Source organism: Aureobasidium namibiae (genome assembly GCF_000721765.1).
Source record: "Aureobasidium namibiae CBS 147.97 unplaced genomic scaffold scaffold_6, whole genome shotgun sequence".
Taxonomy (NCBI): Eukaryota; Fungi; Ascomycota; class Dothideomycetes; order Dothideales; family Saccotheciaceae; genus Aureobasidium; species Aureobasidium namibiae.
Window position 1 is genome coordinate 1211372 of NW_013581203.1, and position 21901 is coordinate 1233272.

Below are 21901 nucleotides of genomic sequence, written 5' to 3' on the forward strand. Positions count from 1 at the left end.
TTATACCACTGCACAACGGACAAATCTGCATTAACCATCGGTCCAGATCGAACGTGGTTGAAGTGACGGATATTGTCATGTCATCGGTCTATGACTGTGGAGCAAGATGCAGGATCGTGCAAGTACAAAGTACCAAACGGATGTATAAATCATAATGCCAAGACGGCTTCAATAGCGTAGGCATTTGTAGATCAAGCATTGGAATAGTCATGAACGTTGTCAAGCAGGTTGGCCGTTTGCTGCAAGGTCGGTGAGCAAGCATCTCGATCAGCCTGATGTAAGCGACGGCGGGACGTGACAGGTCCAGACACGGCAGACAGTTCGTTCAAAGAAAGAATGATCAGTGTCAAAGAAGCAAGCAACAGGTCGACAAACGAGACGGAGCAAGGAGACAAAAGCGCGAAAGCGGACATACAAGGTGCATCATCATGTTTGTCGATGGGAGGAGCTTGGCGGGAAGTGGGCGACCTTTCCGGATTGGGAGTTGATTGAAACGCGGCAGGTGACGGAGGATTTCGGTTTTGTGGATGCAGCAATTAGAGCAGGGCAGGAAAGCTGGTAAATAAGATGGCCAAGGAGAGTCAAAAAGACGGTTCAGTGAATAGATGGTAAGCAGGAAGAAGCAAAAGCATGATTTCGGTAGCAAGCCCTGAGCCAGAAATGTTTGGGCGCGGGCTGAAAGGTGGACGACCAAGCCAATCGGCATGCTGCAGTAGTTGACAAGGAGAGGTTGTGAATCGTATCGACATGCTTTACCCAAGACGCCGACCGAGTTACATCCACACTTGATCATCTTCCTGCCAACACCTGACTTTCTCACTCACCACGTCCTTCAGCTCTCTACCCACGCATCCGACAAACGGCGTCTTCGCAGCGAGCTCGACCCTCTTCTGGCGACCATGAAGGCAGCTCCTCTGCTTGTGTCCTGGCACAACGACAATACGCCCATCTACTCTGCCCACTTTGAACCCCACGGTAAGGGCCGGCTGGCCACGGCTGGAGGTGACAACAATGTCAGAGTATGTGAACACGAGCACTCCCTCAGTCACGAACTGCACTGACAAGTCGGCAGCTCTGGAAAATCGAGGGAAGTGGAGAAGACAGAAGCGTGACATACTTGTCCACCCTCGCCAAACACACCCAAGCTGTCAACGTAGTACGATGGTGTCCCAAAGGTATGCTTCTGCCCTGTTCACTCATGCTTCAAACGCAGTCTAACAATTGACCAGGTGAAATGCTCGCCTCGGCCGGGGACGACGGAAACATTCTGCTCTGGGTGCCCGCCGAGAATGCAGCCCTCCATGCCACAAACTTCGGAGAAGATGGACTAGAAGACAAAGAGACATGGCGAATCAAGACCATGTGTCGCTCGACGGGATCGGAAATATATGATCTGGCCTGGTCCCCGGACGGCGTCTACTTCATCACCGGCAGCATGGACAACATTGCTCGCATCTACAATGCGCAGACAGGTACGTCCGACTCCTGCTACTGGCTTATGACAGGAGACTGACAACTCGACAGGCTCGGTGATTCGCCAAGTAGCAGAACATAACCACTACGTCCAGGGCGTGGCTTGGGACCCGCTGAGCGAATACATTGCAACCCAGTCAAGCGATCGCTCTGTCCACGTCTACACGCTCAAGACCAAGGATGGCTCATGTACCCTGACCAACCACAACAAGATCAGCAAGATGGACATGCCCACCCGCCGTGTTTCGCAAAGCAGTCCTGCCCCGCCAGACTTCCGCGGTCGTGCATCCTTCGTCGGTAACGAGTCTCCAGCTCCCAGTGCGCCCGGCACTCCTCTGTCGCTCGCCTTGCCCATGAACCCTCCACAAACCACCCACAGCCGCCGCTCGTCCTTTGGCTCCGTCTCCGTCTCAGGCCAGTCGATGCGCCGTTCCGTCTCGCCCAGTCCGTCAATGCCCTTACCCGCCGTCATGCCTTCTGCTTCGCCCAGCATCGGTGGTGGCCTGAACGTGCCCGCACGCAGCACTGGCATGTACGCCAACGAAACCTTCACATCCTTCTTCCGCCGCTTGACCTTCGCTCCCGATGGTAGTCTGCTCTTCACACCCGCTGGCCAGCACAAGGAAGCTCATGCTCCTACAACAGAACCGAACAAGGCAGACGACGTGGTCAACATGACATATATCTACACAAGAGCTGGACTTAACAAGCCCCCTGTTGCAAAACTGCCTGGTCACAAGAAGCCTTCGTTAGCCGTCAAGTGTTCGCCCGTCTTCTACACACTGCGCGCTTCTCCCGTACCGACAAAGGACATTACCATCGACACGCATGTAGACGACGAGATTCCTCTGCTTCCGGAGCCTATTGTACCTGCAAAAGCAAATTCTGGCATGGAACCTCCGCCGATCGTGCCTTCTCCTGCTCCCAGCCATGCTCACCCAGCCCCTCTGCCCTCGCCTAGGCCTGAAGATGGTTCTGCTGCACCGACGCCCCTGGCCGGTCCTCCACCAGTCTTTGACCTTCCATATCGCATCATCTACGCCGTCGCAACACAAGATTCAGTCCACGTCTACGATACGCAGCAGTCCAAGCCGTTATGTGTTGTCAGCAACCTGCACTATGCCACATTCACCGACCTTACCTGGTAAGTCAAGCCTGTTTTCGCATTTTGATCGTCCTATGCTAATTCCACCTCAGGTCAAACGACGGCAACACACTACTAATCACATCCTCGGACGGCTTCTGCTCCGCCCTGAGCTTCCAACCCGGCGAACTCGGCGTCTCCTACCAACATCCCCCAATCCCCCGACACATTCCCTGTTCCATCAACACAGCCGGCTCTCCCTCCGCAGCAGCCGCGTCGCCCGCCTCAACACCCATCACAGCATCCATGCCACAATTGTTGCGCAATCCTTCGTCACAAGGCTACGGTGCTCCCTCGCCTTCCCCATTCACTATGCCAGGTAGTCCCGCGAGGAGTCTGAGTACTGCCAGTGTGACTGGAAGTATGGCTGCGCCTGAGCAGAGCGCTGATACGCCTGAAATGAGCAGTGTGCCGTCCCTCATGGCTGCGAATGGTGGTAGCATGCATGGGGGTATGCCTATGTATACGCCGCCTCAGACACCTGGGTATGTGGCTGCTACGCCTGTGATGCCTGCTGCTGCACCTGTGGCTACCGCTGTGAAGAGAGAAAATGAGGGTGGTGATGAGGGTCCGAAAGACAAGAGACGGAGGATTGCGCCCACACTCGTGTCGGAGCAATGAGTCCAGTAGAATGATGAGAGAAAGATGAGAATGACCTATCATGGGAGCTGGCGTTTTATATCACTTCTGGGTGCAATGGCTGGGCATGGGGCGTATGGGTTTCTTTCTTTGGCTGGGGGGCATGCCAAATAACTTTTTATCGCTTTTTCCGGGACGGGAGATGTGGCGTTTTATTGTTCTTTGTGTCATTCGGAGTCTGCAGATTCGCGGCTTGGGATTGCTGACATTGCTTTCGATATGGGGGGTATAGCTTTATGTAGCTTTCTCAAAATGCTCTTTTGATGACATGTACCGAGGTATCTCTCGATCCTTTTTGCTCTTCTTTGATGTACAGTTTTCGTTACTAGGGTGTTCTACAGCTCGTACATGAGGAAAAGTAAGTGACGGAGTGTGTTGAGAAAATGGCATCGTATCGCATATAGCCAACAGTATACCAAGCTCATCGCTGCTGAAACGAGCTTCCGGCCGAGGTTCCAGGGTAAGTATGCCAGACGATGCAAGAGCAACCGTCAATCGTCAGCAGCGATGGCTTGCAGAGTCATGCGGATGGCATAAATTTCTACGTCGTGATAGAAGGGAGGGTACTGGGTCGCTCCTTCCCAGGCAGCCGTCCATGATGGCACAGTAGATGGGAAATAAGACGGACTTAGGGCGACCAGCAGGGTCATGTGCACGGACGTCGAGGTGCCGACGGGAATTGTTTGTGTACAAAAGTAAACACTGGACCTGGAGACTAAACTTCGCTCCTCTCGCCCATTACTAACTCACAGCAGCTCGACTACACACAAGCGACAGCCATGGTCGCTACACGAGCTATGGTCGCCCAAAAGGCTCCAAATGCGACCGATGACAAGGAAAACGACACACAGTTGGCTCTACGCAAGAAGCCTGTCCGTCGAGCTACCGCAAAGTCCACCACCACATCAGCCAAGTCAACGACCATGACTAAACCCACGAAGGCATCAGCTGCCGCCACATCTGCAAAATTAACAGCCTCCACATCATCAAAAGCATCAGCATCAGCACCACCCGCTCGTCCAAAACGTCAGACACGTGCCGCAGCTGCTGCTCCACCACCAGAGCCTGCTCCCGCCAGGAATCCTACCACTCGCCGAAAACCTGCCCTTCCTGAAGTCGCCAGGGGAAAAGCCTTGAGATCGCGAAAGGTTGAGCCCGAGCCCGAGCCAGAACCAGAAACCGAGGTTGAAGAGCCCGGAAACGTCGACCAAGTCGCGTCACCACCCCCCACAACAGCGAGAGCTACGAGATCAAGAAAGGCTGAACACACGCCTGAGCCAGAGCCAGAGCCAGAGCTTGATCAAGAGGCAGAACCGGAAACTGAGTCTGAGTCGGCAGTTGAACTTGAGACGAACCAAGAATTCAGCGAGGAAGAAGAGGTCGAAGATGTGCCAAAGGTTGAACAATCAAAGACGCCGAAGCCTCGCAAGCCAGAACACAGGCAAGAGTCTGAACTCGATACCCAAGAGGAGGACGAGGACGACGAGAACGAGGAAAATAACTCTTCCGAGGACGAAATCTGCGGACCCAAGACACCGATGCGACGCACTACCAGAAGCCAAGCTGCACCACGAACAGCCGCATCCTCAAAGACTGCTCGCAGTCTACAGACTCCCGCCCGCAGATTGCTGAGCCACAGGACGAACCAAGGCACTCCTCAGACGCAGCGCATGCCACACAACGCGACACGCACTTCTTCCCCTCCTCGTCCTATGACTGTAGCTAGAGGAGCAGAGAAACCAATGGTCTTCCGTCCTCTGAAGCACCAGACTCCACGTCAGATCCCTGTACCACCAGCTGCCAATCATGAATCGGATCTCGAGATCACCGAGGAGGACCAAGACTCAGAAACAGAGTTGGAGGAATCGAGTGCCGACGAACTCGACGATCAACTCAAGCAGCTCCAAGACGAAGACATTGTCATCATGCCCACACCAGCTCATACCATCCAGTTCGAGGCCGTCTCAAGCGATTCGGAAGACGAACTCGCCGGTACTGGACGGGACCTCGAAGAGGAAGAAGAAGAGGATGACGAGCTTGACGAGGATACAATTGTCGAAGTCAGTGACAAGAAAGAGCCTGAATATATTCCTGCGCAATCAGATATGAAAGATGACCTCTCAGACGAGTCAGACAGCACGATCGACGACAGTCGTTTGCCTGAGCCGCTGTTTTCGGCAGACTTCACCACATCTGTGCCCTCATCACCAGCTTCTGTCGCCGCGGAACCTCCTCAGATTGAGGTTGACGACTCGGAACTTCTCTCGTCTCCTGCACCCTCAACTCCCGGCTCCGTCATTCGACGCGATCTTGATTCGCCTACACAAGAGATTGCTCCAGCATCGAGACTTTCAATCGACGATAATGACCTACTCTCTTTGATGGACGACGACGCATCTACTCCAAACATGAAGCCTCGAGTATCATTCTCAACAGCTACAGCCAAGATGCTCCAAACTCCTCGGATGGAGTTTGCACTTGGAGGTACCGACGTTACTGAAGTGAACGACAGCCCATCCGTGACAGTGAACGAGCACGCGGAATTAGAGGATGATCAAACTGCGACGATCAACCCTTCGCTTCTGGAAGTGGACGACTATGGTGTCAAGCTGGCCTCCAACCTGGAAAATGCTGCAGCCATTCCTACTCCATACTTTGCGACACCTGCTTCTCGTGAGCGCTTGAGCATGGGATTCTCAAAAGAGCGCATGAGCCTGCTTCAGGATGACATCTTTAATCTGGTTGATTTCGATCATGTTTCTCCTGCCAAAGCAGGTGTCCAGACTCCTGCTGCTCATGCTGTGGAACCATCAACTCCAGGATACAGCTCCCGTCGCCGGTCTCTGCAATCAAAGAGTGTTTCGACACCAAACGAGCAGGCCCGAAGTGGACGTAGGTCTTCTCTAGCTCCTCCAACTTCTCCGAGCTACGCAAGGTCGACCTTCGCATTTGACTCTCGTCGCAAATCACTTCCCGCCGCCTCTTTACATACTCCGGTAGCCAGTGATCTTCGACCGCGTACTGCCGAGACTTCCATCAAGCCAACTATCAGTGACTCGTTCGCAAAGTTGTGGGCCAGCAAGCAGCGAAGGTCGCCAGTGAGAAAGTCACTTTTGGAACACACGATCTCAGACCTAGCTCACATACACTCTTTGCCTCCACCAGAGCAACCAAGCTCTCGCAAGCGTGGCTCTTTACCATCTCAGAGTCGTACCCGCACTGCTCAGCTTCAGCTGAATCCAGTCTCCCCTTACGTGCCTTTCTCGGGTGCAAAGCCTAGAAGACATACACCAAGCTCCTCTTTCAAGGCACGGAACGCTAGCCGTAGCCCCTACAAGAACCGCAGCAGCAGTCGTAGCCCGATTAAGATGCGCAATCCCCTGAAGCTTCGTGACGCCAGCCGTAGTCCGGTGAAGCGTCTTCGCGAGGCTCCGCGAACACCCATGAAGACACCTCTCAAAGCTGCTGGCCTTGCAACTCCAGCCGTATATCCAATGACGCCGCACCCCTTGCAACCATTGAAGTCTGTCACGGCATTGGTTGAAATCTTTACGCTGGACGGCTCCTCTGCTTCGGGTCCCTTTATAGCTCTCCTCCAGGGTCTGGGTGCCCGTACGACAAAGTCTTGGTCTGATCGCGTTACTCATGTCATCTTCAAGGATGGATCTCCCACTACTCTCCAAAGAGTACGCTTGAGCAACAAAGACCCCAATGGCAAAAAAGTCTTCTGTGTCAACTCTCGATGGGTAACGGACTGCGAGCGCAACGGCACTCGCATGGACGAACAATCAGATATTTACACCGTTGACCTCGACGAAGTACCCCGCGGCGGCCGCAGAAGAAGAAAGTCGATGGAGCCTGCTGCCCTGAGGAACGTAGACGGTAATATCGTCCACAGCAACACCAGCAGTGCCAACAGCAGCGCCAACAGGAAAAGCGTCAGTGGCAGACAAAGCATCGTTGAAGGCCCTCAAAGCATCAACCTCGCTCGCGCGAACAAGAGCCTGGCGAGAGTATCTCTAGCATCGAGTTTCTGGGGCGATGATTCGCCGGTCAAGAAGACACCTGGGCGCAAACAAGCAGCGAGAGATTCTTGGGACGATGATGAGGAGATGGCAGATGCGTTTTTCGACGAGCCGACTGCGAAGTTTGAAGTTCCTGCTTCGCTCGGGTGTAGCAGTGCTGCGATTGAGGCTGGGCAGATGACTGCGCCTGTGGATAGAGTAAGGAAGTTGAGGATTAGAGATGAGGATAACAGGCGTCTGACTTTTATGGGTGGTAGAGATTGAGAGATGGAGATGTTTACGAGATCATGAAGGTTTGGTTGGGTTGGTGGCGTTTAGGGTTCTGCTTTGTTCGTTTTGGGTAGTTGTTGTTGTTCAGTTGTATACCTACCTACGAATTATCGAAAACATTACACTCACACAGCATCAAGCAAAGAAACAAAACACAAAGAACAAAAAGATAAATGAGCACCGTGGGCTGGATTCGAACCAGCGACCTCCCGACCCTCGAGAGAGGGAGAGACTTAGGGTCTTAGGTAAGCGAGAGCGTAGGAAAGCGAACGTAGGATACCAGGTCGGGTGTGCTGACCACTGCACCACCACGGCTTCTTTTTTTGGGGTGGAGGACACTTGAACTTTCTGGAATATAAGGGTTGATAGAGATGGCGGGAGCGAGGCTTGGACGAGGGAGTTTGGAGGATAGAGTTTTGTGAGGTCGCGGGAAGCATGCGACTTCATCGTCTGATGTCCTACCACTTGACCCTTCTTGATAACTCGAATCTGCGACCCGATCTCGAGTATCTGAGATCCATGGACATGAGAGCAAGAGGAAAGTTGTTGCCTTTGAAAATGATTGTAATGCTGTGACCGCAATTCGTGTCTTGGTTCCTCTCCATTCATGACTTTGGTCTTCGAAACTTTGGCCGTCGTATGACGTTCTCATGAACTGACCCATGCTCGCATGGCTTGGACTGGATTCGCATCATTCGCTTTCAGCAACTCCGTAGCTCTGGCTCTCGAGATGTCCAAATTCTCAGACTGCAAGAAACCCATCATTTAGCATGCTTTTTTGCAGCCATTGTCTTTCAAATTCCTTGCGCTTACCAATAGAACTACATCTGCGAGTTCAACTTTGATATTCTTCACCTCTGACTTCTCATCGTTGGAGAGATTCAAGTTCTTCATCGCCTTTCCTAATGCTGCTGTTGAAGCTGTGTTGGCGGATTTGGTATCTGTGGTTTGGCTGTCTAGAGAGTTCAGGGCCGCGGTCTCGGATTTGTTACTGCCTGGGATGGCGGAGGGAGCTTGGTCGCCCTCTTTGATCTCGGAAGGCTGCGGTTCGGCCATGTTGAAATTCTCTTCTCTACAGGAAAAAGATAGTTCGTGGTTTGTGGTCAGGATGATGTTCACTCGGGTGTTTTGATCTGCTTGGCAGTGACGTAGACAGTTTTCGAGTGCCTCGAGGCTTGGCATGAATCGGGTGAGACGGAGTTTAGAGGTTGTCAATAATTTCGAAACCACGCCCTTTGGCGGGACCGTGTCGTGCGCCTTTGACTCACAAAGATACATCCCTTTCCTGAGACTCTACTCCCCAATTGCTCTGCAAACGTTGCTCGAGATCTAGCACAAGGTAGGCACTGATTTTTCATCCACGTTGTTGCTCGTCTGTCATTGAAGCATGCACTTTTGTCTGAAATTCTTTTCTCGACTCGAAATTTATTGTCACGCGTTTCCGTCAATATCAAACAAGAGGCGTTTTTGCCCACTCTCCTGCATTCTCATCATCTTTCCCAAATTCTCACAAGAGGAAGCGAGCGAACACTGCTCCTCTTCTTTCCCGATGCTCATTAGACAAACCTACCGGTCGCGTATACTAACTCCCGTTAAATCAGTATCTCAGGAAGGTCTTTATACACACAATGGCAGCTACAAACGACTGGACACCGACATGTTAGTCGATATTTATTCTGGCTATTTTCCATAATTGACACGTCTACAGCCTGGCGCTCAAAGCCCATCAAGCAAGAGGTCGTCTACGATGATCAGCTTGCCGTGAACAAGGCCGTGACCAAACTCACCAACTTGCCTCCTCTTGTCACCGCTCACGAGATCTGGAAATTGCGCGCCTCGCTACGAGATGTTGCGCTCGGAAAGTCTTTCCTGCTCCAAGGTGGTGATTGCGCCGAACTCTTCTCCTACTGCAACGCTGGTTCTATCGACAGCAAAACCAAGCTGCTACTGCAAATGTCTCTGGTCTTGATTTACGGTGCCAACAAGCCTGTGGTTCGTATCGCACGTATGGCTGGTCAGTACGCGAAACCCAGATCTTCACCAATGGAGAGCCAACCGGACGGCACAAAGATCCCCTCTTTCCGTGGTGACATCTTGAACGGTTTCCCTGCTGAGGAAAGAGCGATTGATCCTGGACGTCTTGTTGAAGCTTACTTCCATTCTGCTGCAACTCTCAACTACCTTCGTGCTCAGCTAGCGTCTGGTGTCGCTGATCTGCACAACCCCTTGGACTGGAATCTGGGTCACGTAGCAGACCCAGACCTTGCAGAGCGCTACCACAAGATCGTCGACTCGATTGCTGAATCCCTCCGTTTCATGCGCACAATCGGCGCCGATACAGCCGGACAACTCCAAACTGTCGATCTCTACACATCCCACGAGGGCCTGCTGCTCGAATACGAAAGCGCAATGACCAGACAACTCCAACATCCTCGCAACAAGTTCACCGCATGTGCTGGTGCCACCCCTGTCGTCAACAACAGCGACTCCGAAGACGACGAAGACGAATCAGGCCATTACAACACCTCCGCTCATTTCCTGTGGGTAGGCGACCGCACACGTCAGCCCGACCACGCCCACATCGAATACTTCCGCGGCATCGTCAACCCCATCGGTATCAAAGTCGGTCCCACGACCTCCGTGACCGATCTCTGCGAACTTCTCGACGTCGTGAACCCTGACAAGGAAATCGGCAAAGTCACACTGATCACTCGCTACGGTCAAGACAAGGTCTCAGACCTGCTTCCCACGCACATCAAAGCCGTCAGAGAAAGCGGCCACATCGTTGTCTGGCAATGCGACCCCATGCACGGAAACACCCGCTCCACCGCCACTGGCATCAAGACCAGATCTTTCAGCGCAGTGTTCAACGAATTGGAGGCTTCGCTGCGCATTCACCGCGCCCTGGGTAGTATCCTGGGCGGTGTGCATTTGGAGTTGACGGGCGATGCTGTTACCGAATGCACAGGTGGAAGTGTTGGTCTCGAAGATGAGGATCTGGGAAGCCGATACGAGACTTTCTGTGATCCCAGATTGAATGAGAAGCAGGCTCTCGAGTTGGCCTTCTTGATTGCTGGATTCCAGAGGAAAGGAAGATCTAGCGTTGCTGTCTAAGTCAGACTTGATATAGACAAAACCTGGTCTAGAGAATTGTTGGCTTCCACAGAAAAGTTTTCAAAAATGCCATCATGATCCTCTTTTTATTCATTACATTTTATCAAGCAAAGTTATGCAGTCCGTTCGCTGCTCAGTGTCAAAGTGAAAGAAGCGATTGTCTCTGTAGCGTTCATCAGAGGCAAGCAAGAGCAACACGACATTCCGTGTGCCTATTTTTCCATCACCGAGCCGTTTGTACGTTTCCATCTATCCATCTTTGAGCCAGTTTCCAACTTTTCCGTCAAAGGCGCCACGTTACTGCGTCCTTTTTTTCTCGTCGAATCTGTTCCATTGCGATTCTTGCAGTCCCTGGATGTTGTTGCCAGCAAGCTGCGTGGTCCATGGCCTTGAGGATCTGCCCCTTAAAGGGATGGCAAGTGCTCCACATCAGTATCGGCACCAGTATTGCGAGCGCGCAACCTGTCCGACCTTCTCAGTCCTGGTCTAGCAGCAGATGCAATGCTGTCAAGGTGTGCCGATGAGCGACGCTCAGGGCGACGGACAAACGAATCGTCGTCATCGAGGATATTATTCCAAAGAGTGAAGCGCCGCCGCTGGATTCGCGACTGGCGGAAGTCAGGGGAGACTTGCGAGCTGAGCGTCTGGTCGAGTTGGTGCGAGCGGGTCTGGCATCGTTTTTGGTTGATGACGAGGGTCCAGGCTTGGGCTTGGACTCGGATTCGGAGGTGTGAAGTTTGGCATCCTTGTCCTCGTTGTATGTGGCATCGGTAGTCGTGATACGCTTTTCGTAGACATCGCGAAGCTGAGGCGGGGGGACCACGGCTTGAGACTCGTTTGCGGGTTCAATGATATCAACAGGTGTCTCGTAGAAGCCATCCTCGTCCGGAGAGTAATCGAAAGCATCGGCATTCTCCACGTTCATGAAATCGGCATCTGTCAGGCCAGTCATGGCTCTCGAGGCTTTGGTGCTGAACATGGTGAGATGGATCCAGTTGTCGAGCATATCTCTGGCGCCTTCGATCATGGTGGTGATTTCGTCGTCGATGGTGCTAGAGTGGAGTTTGCAGGTGATGACGCCCTGCAGGCGGTCGACAAAAGCAGCGAGGGCAGTGTCTCTGTACAGACCAGGAGGAAGTTCACACACTGCAGTCTGCACTTGGCGAAGTTCGAGCAGGCCGCGCAGAATGACCTCGACAGTAGAGATACCATGGATAGAAGAGTTGCGCACAGAGAATTTGGAAGTGTTTTGCCAGGGATGAGGACTCCATGAAGTGTTCTGAGGCTCAACAAAGCGGATGCAGAGTTGATTGAGACCATGCTCGCCATTCTGCTTGAGCAAGTTGACCAGAGCGCGGAGCATAAAGTGAGTGTGCACAGCATCATGGCGACTGCTCTTGCGCTGTCTGCCGGCCTCAGTGGCTGGGTAAACACGAATCAGGAGGCGCTTGATGCGTGAGAAACCAAAAGGATCATCAGGGTCTTCGAAGCGCTTGAAACGCACGAAAGTGAAGTGCTCACGGTACTGCAGACGCTGACGACCAGAGTTGAGAAACTCAATGCCACCATCTCGGATGCCGTCGTAGACGTTGAGAGCAAAGGTGCGCTCTTCGTACAGTGTAATCAGAATCTCGGCGGTGATCGACTTGCAGAGGATAAGCGCGTCGCCTACGGCAAGAGTGAGCTCCACCTTGACTGGCTTCCGATTCTTCTTTGCGGGACAGTGTCTGGTCGGCTGATGTGACTGCAACCATTGGATGTGTGTCTGTATGACTGTTGCAAAGCCAGGAGCAGCATGTGCGATAGGCGCGGCTGGGACGGCAGATGCAACTGACGCAGCATCAGGAGCAGCTTCAGGCTTGGTGAGCTTGTCATAAGGCTCAACGATCTTGTCCTCGGGCGGCAAGACATAAGCAAAGATGGCGCGGCGCAACTCGCGAGGCAGTCCAAGTAAAGGCGATGATCCGTCGGCGGGTGGGATTGAGGGATCCATAGACGCGTCCATTGTCCTTGAAGGCATCGCGGTCGCTTCGGATGTGGTAACGTAGTCGCCGATGTGATCAAAGATCTCGTCCGGCAGTCTTTCGAGCATGTCGCTTATGCTAGGCGTTGTGATTGACATTATGGTAAAGTGAACGTAAGCCGACAATAGCAATGGTCGCGAGTCTTGTTCGCAGATTCTCGATGGTTGAGCTGCGTTTGCGGTTGCGTTTGTGGTGAAGGTGGAGCGGCTGAAAGTGAAGGAATAAGTTGATAGTAAATCAATCACATGTGCTGGTGACTCGATGAGCCGATAACGAGGTGTGAGTCGGTCACACAGCAGAGTGATGTTGTGTTGTCACGGCTGGCTGGTTATATCATGCTCATCCAGACTTGGATGCTGCGTTGATGGTTTTGGGCGTCGAGACATGTGAGACAAGTCTGAGTGCACCTGTTTGTCGACCTGACGCTGCCCTTGGTCGTGACCCGAGGCGATTCCAGAAATCCTGTCGCTTTTGTTGGCTACGTGTCCGACCTGGAAGTCCTTTGTATATTTTCATAGCTACAACATGACACTCGTCGGCACATGGGGAGGCAGCTCAACGGATACGGTCACTATACAAAGGCACAAGACAATTGTTAACTTGGATTTCATTTCATTCATGATGTGGTATCAATGACTTATGTAAAAGAGTCATGTCGTCAGGTGTCATCTGAACCTGATAGCGGAAGAGTGAAAGTATGTGTGCTCATATGACACCCGCATCGCTATCTATGCTGCCAGCCGGAGTGGCATGGGCGACGACGTGATGAGTGCTGGCGCTCAGGAAAGAGGCGTCGCAACCGCTTGCGTGCTGTTCGGAGTGGTGCATCGGACCACGTCTAGTGGCCGACCGAAGGGCCTTGGGTGATGTTTCTGTCACCGTTGCGGGCAGAGTTCTGTCATTGTGTCAATACATGCTCGCTGTAGTCTAGTGTGTTTGTATCGTCTTACCTCGGTCTCGAGGATGTCGCCCTTCTCAAGGATTTGCTGGACTACGTCCTCCTCCTTGTGAGTTCCAAACTCGTTGTCGAGCTGGCTGTTGGAGGCAGTGTCAAGGATACCGGTGGTGCCTTGTCTGGTTGTTTGATTAGCCTTGATGGGGTGTAGCGGGGTAGCTTGTCATGTCGACACGTACTTGTGTGACACAAGGATCTTCCAGCCGCTGACGACCTGAGCAAGAGGAACAGACTTGTCGGCCTTCCAATCACGAACGGCCTGGGCAGAGTCGACAAAGATGATGTAGTCGTCGTCGGCTCCCTTGAAGTGGACCTTGACCTGGGCGGCGTTTCCTCTCATATTTGCGGTGTTGGTGGAAGTGAGTGGTTGGTGACGAGTGTAAAGATTGGCAGTTGGTTTGAGCTGTTGATGCAATTGAGTTGTGTGATGAAGAAAGGAAGAATGCTTGACAAAGACAATTGAAGGTCGTTTTGAAGCCTCATTGAACACGCGACTTCCCTGACTTCATAGCTTCAGCACGGATCACTTTTCCTGCGTCATAGGTACCTTGCAGCGGGGGGTTGCTATCAGACGCCGCCGATCCCTTCTGCAGCACATCTTGCCTTTTCACGAGTACGAAGAGAACTTGAGGCTCGGTGCAGTGAAGTTACACGTAGACTTTCAGTGACTATCTCCACCTACTGCTCTAGTATTGAAACACATGACTTTTGTCGCAGTCCACCATCCTTCTACACTGTCAGAGGAAGTTGTGTGAGACTACTTGGCAAATCGGACGTTCAGTATCAGAGACCTTTGTGTTCGGTGCCTTCTCCGAGCAATGCCACTCCGATCCCCATATTTTGGCATAAACAGGCGACCAACGATGGAAACAAGCAGAAGCTCGTCATTCAATGCCCGAGTGGTTCTATCCGACCACAAGAAAGCTCATGACTGAAAGGTCTATTGCTGCTATGTGATGCTTTTGTACCCAATGTTACCTATGCTTGTCATAGCGAGAGCCCGAGACTTCCCAGTCGGTTCCATCAGCGACCAAGCTTCGATTTGAATGACCCTTTCTCCACATTCGTAGCCAGGACCGAGGTCTCACCTGACCATAGAAATACCTTGCATCATCCCAATCATTCGTCACCGACCCGAGACTTGCTGGTCAGATACCTCAAGAGCCTTGGCCTCTTCTTTTTCATCACATCAGGATCTACGACCTTCGTCTCACCCTTCACCTCGCTCGCCATTGTGTTAGCGACATCACTCTCGAGTGGTCGCAAGCTATCCTTCCTACCCGATTCCTCGATCGTTTCAGCTTTGACCTCTACCTCTGCTGGTGCACGCGCCTGTGTCGTACTCTTGGCTCGCTTGATCTCCGGTGCCTTGTTTTCTGTGAAGAAAAAGGGTGACCGTGGTCGGTCTGTCAGAGTCAACGTTCGCAATCCAAGCTTACGGCTACGCTTTGAGTCTGGTCCTTGGAGTTCGAAGTCTTCGGGCAGGAATGCATCTGGAGCATTGTGGAAGTTGACAAGAGGTGGACGCTTCGGCTTGAGAGTGTCAGGTCGTGGCACTGGCTTTGCTTTGACCAGCTTCTCCGGTGCTTGATGACTCTGATGGACACTGGTATAACTCATTGAACGTCTGGAGAAATTGCTGGCGATACTGGCCATGCTCAGCTTGCGCAGCAAGTCACTGGCTGTGTCCTTGAAAATGTTCTCCGTGCGCCTGGAGCCCATGCCTGGATACGGGATCGAGTCCTTTGTCCATACATCAAACATTGCAGCCTCCACTTTGATACGCTCTGCTCTCATGGGTGCCAAGATGGGTACGCCACTGGTCGTCGGAAGTGACTTGGAGCGTCCAGGCAGTGAAGACGTAGAAGAGTTGTTAAGATCATCCTTTGGAGCCGATGTGTGCATAATGATGACTTGGTTGCTGTCCACCATGGGTCCCACTGTGGCCGTTCGATGGACGGAGAGTCGGCGAACAAAGCCTCTAGCTTTGCTATAAGCTTTGCCGAAGCTGCAAAGTTCCCGGGTGAGTGGTGATTGAAGGTCGATGGGGGCGCTGTGGCCTTCGATAACATGCTGCGCCTCGACAGCAATTCGACCAGCGAGACGGTCTCTCCAGACGCTTTCCTCGACTTCTGAACAAGCACCCATGATCAGCTCATACATCTTACCAGCGCTTTCGAACACGATTTTCCAGGTAAAGGGTGCTGTGTGGCATTGAAGACCTGAAGAAGTCAGTAACTTGTTCGTTGCAAGTTGCATGAAACATGCCTTTGCCATTGTCGCTGTCCTCGATACTGGTAGATGCCAGTGAGGTACCAACCACGACCTTGTACTTGGACGAGCGGCGATCCGATAAAGCAAGCAGAAGACTCGACTCATACAAGACACAGATCATGTAGCATCCATTGAACTTGGTCTTGTTGCGGTAGGCGACGTAAAGAGTGCCGCAGAGGGACAGTCTGCCGAGACGCTGGAAAAGAAGTTCACGTGGAATCTAGGCCGGTCAGTAACACGACTTGCCAGCATTGGAGCATTTCTTACCTTGTCTGGAAAGCAAAGTCGCTCTTGAAGAAGCCTGGAGTTCTCCATCAATCGGAGCTTGTCTGGGTTATCCTTTGCATCATCAACGTTGCGGCATGTCTCGCCCAAGCGGTAGAGAACGTCGTCCAGAACTGCATGCGAGGTAGGGTCATCGCAAGAAGGCGTGACGCGGCAGAGATCCTTGAAAAGCAGTTCGTAGCGTGTGATTCGCTGAATGGGCTGCAGGAGTGTTAGTTTGTATTTTTTCACGGTCGGGTTGTAAGCATCACCTTGATGAGCAAGTCCTTGATGCTGAGCGCCTTTCTGCGATTCGCTTCTCGACTTTTGACAGGGTTCACAGAAGCCGAGAGCGTCTCGATGGCTCGATCGTAGTCCCAGACAGAGAAAGACGATCTTTGAGTGACATCAATATCGTCGTGCATCGACTCACACCTTGCACTGTATTCTTCGTACAAGGCGAACCGTTTAATCTGTTGAAGCTGTCAGCATCGAAGCCCATCATGGGCTGCGGAAGTTGACTAACGTTCTTCGCGAAGATACGACCAACATCAGCAGCTGTGGTCGGTGTGCATGTCAGAGAAAGTGGGTCCTGGTTCGGAGTTTTGTGCGAGTCGAGCGAATAACGATTTGACCAGCCCGTATGACTGGTCACCAGCGGAGGCCCTCGAACAGGTATCGAGTCCTCGCTGTGCCATCTGATATGGCAAGGCTTACGCTTGGGTGTCGAAGTCTCGGCAATCGCTTGATCATGTTCTGAGAACGGGATCACCTGGTGCAGGTCTTCCAGTAGCTCAGTGTGAAGCTGAAGCATGTTGGTGATATTACTGCGAGCCGAAGCTCGGGTCTGAGGTCCTGTGAACGGCGAGGTAGGCGGCAGAAATGTAAAGTATGCCTACACCATACATTTTAGCTAAAGATCTCGTCGCACCCATGCAGGATGGACTTACGTTGCTTAGAGCCTTGAGGTCCGAGAGGTAGCTTTCCTCAGTCTTGATCAATTCTTCGATCTTCTCACGGCGTTTCCTTGCTCTTTGACGTGCGGCATCATCAATGACAAGGCTCAAGGAAGGACGACCGCTGTCGGTCGAGAATCGAGGCTCTGACTCGAACAGTCCACTGCTTCCGCGATGGAGCCTAGGATGGCCTGATATTTTGCTGGCTGACCTGGACAAGGGAGCAATGCTTGCGCTTGCGACCGTGATGGTTGCGGATTTGACGGCCGTCACGAAGTTTGACGATGAAGCCCAAGATCCCGACTTGCGATGGCCTCTGACACACGGCTCTGGGGAGTTGACAACGGAGTGGTCTGTAGGGTGTGGGAACAGCTGGTCAAGCTTCGGACGAACGCGATTCTTGTACGAAGCCTTCTTCAGTCTCAGAGTGTTCATCCATCTCGAGAAGGGTTCCTGGATCGATTGAGAGGATGCCACAGTGCCTTGATTGGCAATGGGAAGTTCGATGTTCGGACACGAGCTGTCGTAGATGTCGGACCCGAGCAAAGCATGGTCTTCTTCCCAGTCACCTCTCTCTTCGTCGACAAGGTCCAAGCCTGAATGTTCGTTCTTCAAAGCTAGGGTTCCGAGAAGCGGTTCGGACTCAGTAGGAGAAGGCAGGGGCGAGGCGAGAGGCACGAGTTGTGGGACAGCAGGTGGGACGCTCACGGGACGGGATATGTTGCTCGAAGCGGTTGGACGATGGAGTACTGCAGGATAGGTTCCGTTCTCAAAGTCCGAGTATGATGTGGATCGGAGCGGGGTACTGTTGTTCGAGGGTGTACGCCATGATGGACCACACACCGAAGCTGCAGAGGCCAAGGATCCGACGGACAGCTGTCTCGAACGACGATGGTGAACGGTACCTGTACTGCCTAATGATGACCATGATCTTTCGTAATTGCGTTGGTCGTAAGGAGTGCCCAGAGGACTCTGGGGCATTAGAGAGAGGACGTAAGCCATGCCTAGGTATCGAGAATGCTCTACTGTGCTGTACTGGAGGCTAGTTGGATAAGTGCTGCTACTGTTGATGAAGTGCTTGCTCTTCCAAAAAGTGGATTTGGCTTTCTTCCACTGGAGAAGGTCCCAATCCAAAAGTAGCCACCAAGAACTGGATGTTAATTTCAATCAGAGGGCATGTCTCGAGAAGGGCATGCGGCCTCTGGGCCAAACTGGCCGGGGGGTGAATGGAAATACGATAGATGAGAGATCCAGTCGGAGAAGTCTCACAGAGCTTGTGCTTTACAGCCACTCTGCGAAAGACCAGAGCAGAAACGTTCCTTCCATGACATCCAACCTATGCTTGACGCGAAGCCTGCAAAGGAAAATGACAAAAGAGGCTGTCACAAGGAGATCAGCGTCGTTGCAGACGCCAATCGACGCCGCTTGCCTTTGCGTATGTGCCAAAACACAACATAGATGAACTTGGAGAGAAGATCAGATGGAATCAAAATGGACCGTTCTACTCATCTGCGGCGGATGCCTGCCATCTGAAGCGACGCGATCCGCGGTTCCGTCAATCTCTTGACATTACTCTATACACATTCCACTTTCACCGACATCGTTTCCCTCAAATCTGGAAGGCCACCTGCGTCAAACAGATTGTTGTTGCGGATGTTGGAACAGGTCAACAATTAAACGCGAGATCGAAGAAGATGGTCCTGACTTCTTGGCTTCCATCATCCGTGGTCGACTTCAGCCGCAGTTGGCTCAATCACCAACCTCCTCCACTCCCACCATGTCGAGCAACACACACAACCCTTCCTGACATATGATAAGATTTGGCTCTGTACCTTGAATCTGCCGGGGAGATCATGCCATCAACGCCATGTCTGACTCCGAATCGCGGGTGCAAGCAAGGACAAACGGTAGTCAGTCGCTTTGTGTCTCTGTCCCCGCCGAACCGGCATGCTGTCTCCGGACAAACCGTGTCACCACAAACGAGCAAAATGCCGTCCGCCGCCTTCTGACATGACAAGCTGTCTTACCATTCCCAAGCTTCGTGATGCGAATCCTCACGGACGAGAGCTCGCGGTTGGCTGCCAGCAGTATCAGAGCCGGGTCAGATCTCTGTCGTTCTTCACATGGATCATGGTCGGGTGGTATCAAGTGACGTGGTCTCAAAACTATACCGAGTCATTCAAGATTGCGGCAATGTTTGTACATCGTAGAGTAAGGGTATAAAAGCCAAGTCTTGACCAACAGCAAGACAGCATCAATCTCGTCGAGTATCATTCTCCTCCAAGCACTATCCATCTCTAGACGACCGAACCGCAAATACAAGAGCAAAACACCAAAATGCACCTCGTTTCCCTGACCTTTCTCATGATGTTGCTTCTTGATCTTACCAACGCGTCTCCCACACGCCTCCAGTCCAGACTGATCCTGCGTCCACCCTTCCGCTTCCAACACCAACGCCTATCGCTCAGACAAGACGGCTGTAACCAAGCACAATGCGACCGCTGCCGAAACGATGTCAATTGTACTGCTGGTACCCCTGCTTGGTAAGGACATCTTGATCAGATTTCTTGGAATCGCTGAGATGCTGATCAGATCAAAGCTTTACTTGCGATACTTCTCCTTCACGTGAATGTGGTATCTGAGCGGTCTCCACGCGCTTGTAGCCTTTGATGACGATAAAGTGGGTAGAGGCGTCCGACGAGAGACGGTGTCCTTGGGCGGACATAAAGTACTGAGGCCTTGGAGCTCGGAGCAAACTCGGGGCTGTCTGGCCGTCAGGACAACCCTGACAGATAGCTTAATGTTTGTTATCATGCCATTAAGTCAACATAACTCTATAACAACACCTTAAAGTCAACTACATCGGGCAGGTCCAGACCTCCCATTTATTGAATTTTGATTGAAATACCCAATTATTATTGTACTACGAGCTAGGGCAGTGTCTCCTAGTGATTCCCTCGAGTTTCTAGCGAAGCGCCACGGTGCAGGGTCGAGATGCTAGCTCCGAAAGGCCGAGGAGGAGCGAGAGGTAGAGGTATAGCAGGTAAAGGGAGGTTCGAGGTGTTATCGTAAGGCAGCGTAGAGGGTTAAGAGGTAGAGGATTAGTTTATAAGAGATAGAGAACATATAGAAAAGAGAAAAAGAGAAGGAAGATAGGGTAGAGCTAAGGGAAGCACTCTAAGACGCAATAGTCGATTTACTAACGACTCTAACTCTACATTAGTAGAGGCTACGCCTAGAAAGAAAACCTTACCTATAGCTATAAGAAGGGTAACTAGAAGTGCAAAGAAGGATGGTAGCGACATTAACCACTAGACCGAGGGTAGCCCTACACCTAATAGTAACAGAAATAGCAACGTACCTAGAGAAGTTATAATAAACGACATTATATAGTAGCTACTCGAAGCGTAAAGAATGGCTAAAGAAGAGAAAGACAGATATAAGGAAGAGATTAGACAACTATAGATAATAGTAACAACTCTAGTCTTAGACATTAAGAGTCTATAAGAAGTAGCCCTAAATTAGGGTTCCATTTAGTTATCGTCTATATAGATAGGAACGACGGACTCCTTCGTAAGCGTCGTAGTCCGGGGGGTATAGCTACTAACCTAGGAGACAAGTATAACACTAGTATAAGGAGTAGACGTAACACTAACTAGATTAACTAGGTTATTAGTATCGTTTAATTTATTAGATTAGTTAAGTCCACTACGGTCGCCTCCTATATCTATAGGAACCTCGATTAGGAGTGTAATAAAAAAGATAAAGAAATCCCTAGAGGTAGATATAGTGCTCGATATAAAGAATCTCGATATAGAAGGACGAACTAGAACAAGTCTAATAATAAGAACTAAGAATCGGATCCTAGCTATAATTAGATCTAATAAAGGACTAGATAAAGTCGTTCTTAACCAGTTTATAATTAGACATATAAACGAAGATGTTTACTTAGCGTATTTTAAGATCGATAAAGAGGTAAAGAAAGTAGTAAGAGCCTATATAGACGAATAGTTACCTATGTTCCTTAAAGGGGTAAGACTTATCGAATCTACCTAGTATCTAATTAAAGTGAACTTCGTCCCTAAAATAGAAGCTATAGATTACTAGACTAGAATAATTAGTTAGGAAACATAAGAGGCCTTTATAAAGGAGAACGAAGTAGAAGTTAAGCTAATAAGATGGCTAGGAAGGCTAAAGGAGTACGTAGTATATACATTAGTAGTAGCTAAGCTAGCTACAAAAGAATAGGTAGAGAAACTGCTCTAGAAATAGGTAGATAGAGAAGAGGTGTCCCTTTTTAGGTGTATAGTTAAAGTCTTACTATTTTATAATAATAGAGGACTAAGAGCTTACTATAATTGTCACTAGTTTAGACATACGTAAAGGGAGTGTAAGAACACTACTAGGTATTTATAGTATATATAAGAAGGACATAATAATTATAAACTAGGAGAACCTAAGTATTATAACTATAGAGAAAAGCACCTAACAACCTATAGGAAGTATCTAGAGTATAGAAAGCAATAAGAGAGAGAAATTAACCTACGTCGTTATAATTAGTATACTAAACATTCTTTAAGCAAATCTATATAGGAGCTTAGGAGTTTAGGACGCTTTATATAACGACCTAGACATCTAGGACTTCGATGCTATTCTTATATAGGAACTACACTATTAGGAAATTATAAGAAACCTTTAGATTACTAGAGCGGGACCTAATTTCGAGGTAATAAAACCAAAAACACTATAAAGAGAAAACTAAG

The 21901-nt window shown here is 51.0% G+C and overlaps 7 protein-coding genes across 7 annotated transcripts; 3 read left to right on the plus strand and 4 right to left on the minus strand.

Moving 5' to 3' along the window:
- Positions 1–899: 899 nt before the first annotated feature.
- Positions 900–3238, plus strand: M436DRAFT_44040 (WD40 repeat-like protein; the record flags this gene model as incomplete). Its single annotated transcript, XM_013573059.1, has 6 exons — positions 900–1019; positions 1073–1175; positions 1230–1472; positions 1525–2617; positions 2671–2792; positions 2859–3238. The coding sequence occupies 6 exons, from the start codon at positions 900–902 to the stop codon at positions 3236–3238; spliced, it is 2061 nt and encodes a 686-aa protein (XP_013428513.1).
- A 797-nt stretch (positions 3239–4035) lies between these two features.
- On the plus strand, positions 4036–7545 carry M436DRAFT_43704 (uncharacterized protein; the record flags this gene model as incomplete). Its single annotated transcript, XM_013572988.1, has 1 exon — positions 4036–7545. The coding sequence occupies one exon, from the start codon at positions 4036–4038 to the stop codon at positions 7543–7545; it is 3510 nt and encodes a 1169-aa protein (XP_013428442.1).
- A 654-nt stretch (positions 7546–8199) lies between these two features.
- M436DRAFT_43547 (uncharacterized protein) lies at positions 8200–8607 on the minus strand (the record flags this gene model as incomplete). Its single annotated transcript, XM_013572963.1, has 2 exons — positions 8200–8298; positions 8365–8607. 2 exons carry the CDS (start codon positions 8605–8607, stop codon positions 8200–8202), a joined length of 342 nt encoding a protein of 113 aa, XP_013428417.1.
- A 572-nt stretch (positions 8608–9179) lies between these two features.
- M436DRAFT_81068 (DAHP synthetase) lies at positions 9180–10665 on the plus strand (the record flags this gene model as incomplete). The annotated part of the gene is made up of 2 exons (XM_013573377.1): positions 9180–9210; positions 9260–10665. 2 exons carry the CDS (start codon positions 9180–9182, stop codon positions 10663–10665), a joined length of 1437 nt encoding a protein of 478 aa, XP_013428831.1.
- Positions 10666–11140: 475 nt separating this feature from the next.
- On the minus strand, positions 11141–12787 carry M436DRAFT_43864 (uncharacterized protein; the record flags this gene model as incomplete). The annotated part of the gene is made up of 1 exon (XM_013573014.1): positions 11141–12787. The coding sequence occupies one exon, from the start codon at positions 12785–12787 to the stop codon at positions 11141–11143; it is 1647 nt and encodes a 548-aa protein (XP_013428468.1).
- A 740-nt stretch (positions 12788–13527) lies between these two features.
- On the minus strand, positions 13528–13984 carry M436DRAFT_81070 (shwachman-Bodian-diamond syndrome protein; the record flags this gene model as incomplete). The annotated part of the gene is made up of 3 exons (XM_013573378.1): positions 13528–13584; positions 13640–13763; positions 13824–13984. 3 exons carry the CDS (start codon positions 13982–13984, stop codon positions 13528–13530), a joined length of 342 nt encoding a protein of 113 aa, XP_013428832.1.
- A 779-nt stretch (positions 13985–14763) lies between these two features.
- Positions 14764–18140, minus strand: M436DRAFT_72054 (uncharacterized protein; the record flags this gene model as incomplete). Its single annotated transcript, XM_013573297.1, has 6 exons — positions 14764–15866; positions 15913–16138; positions 16186–16404; positions 16455–16655; positions 16709–17077; positions 17133–18140. The coding sequence occupies 6 exons, from the start codon at positions 18138–18140 to the stop codon at positions 14764–14766; spliced, it is 3126 nt and encodes a 1041-aa protein (XP_013428751.1).
- Positions 18141–21901: the final 3761 nt, after the last annotated feature.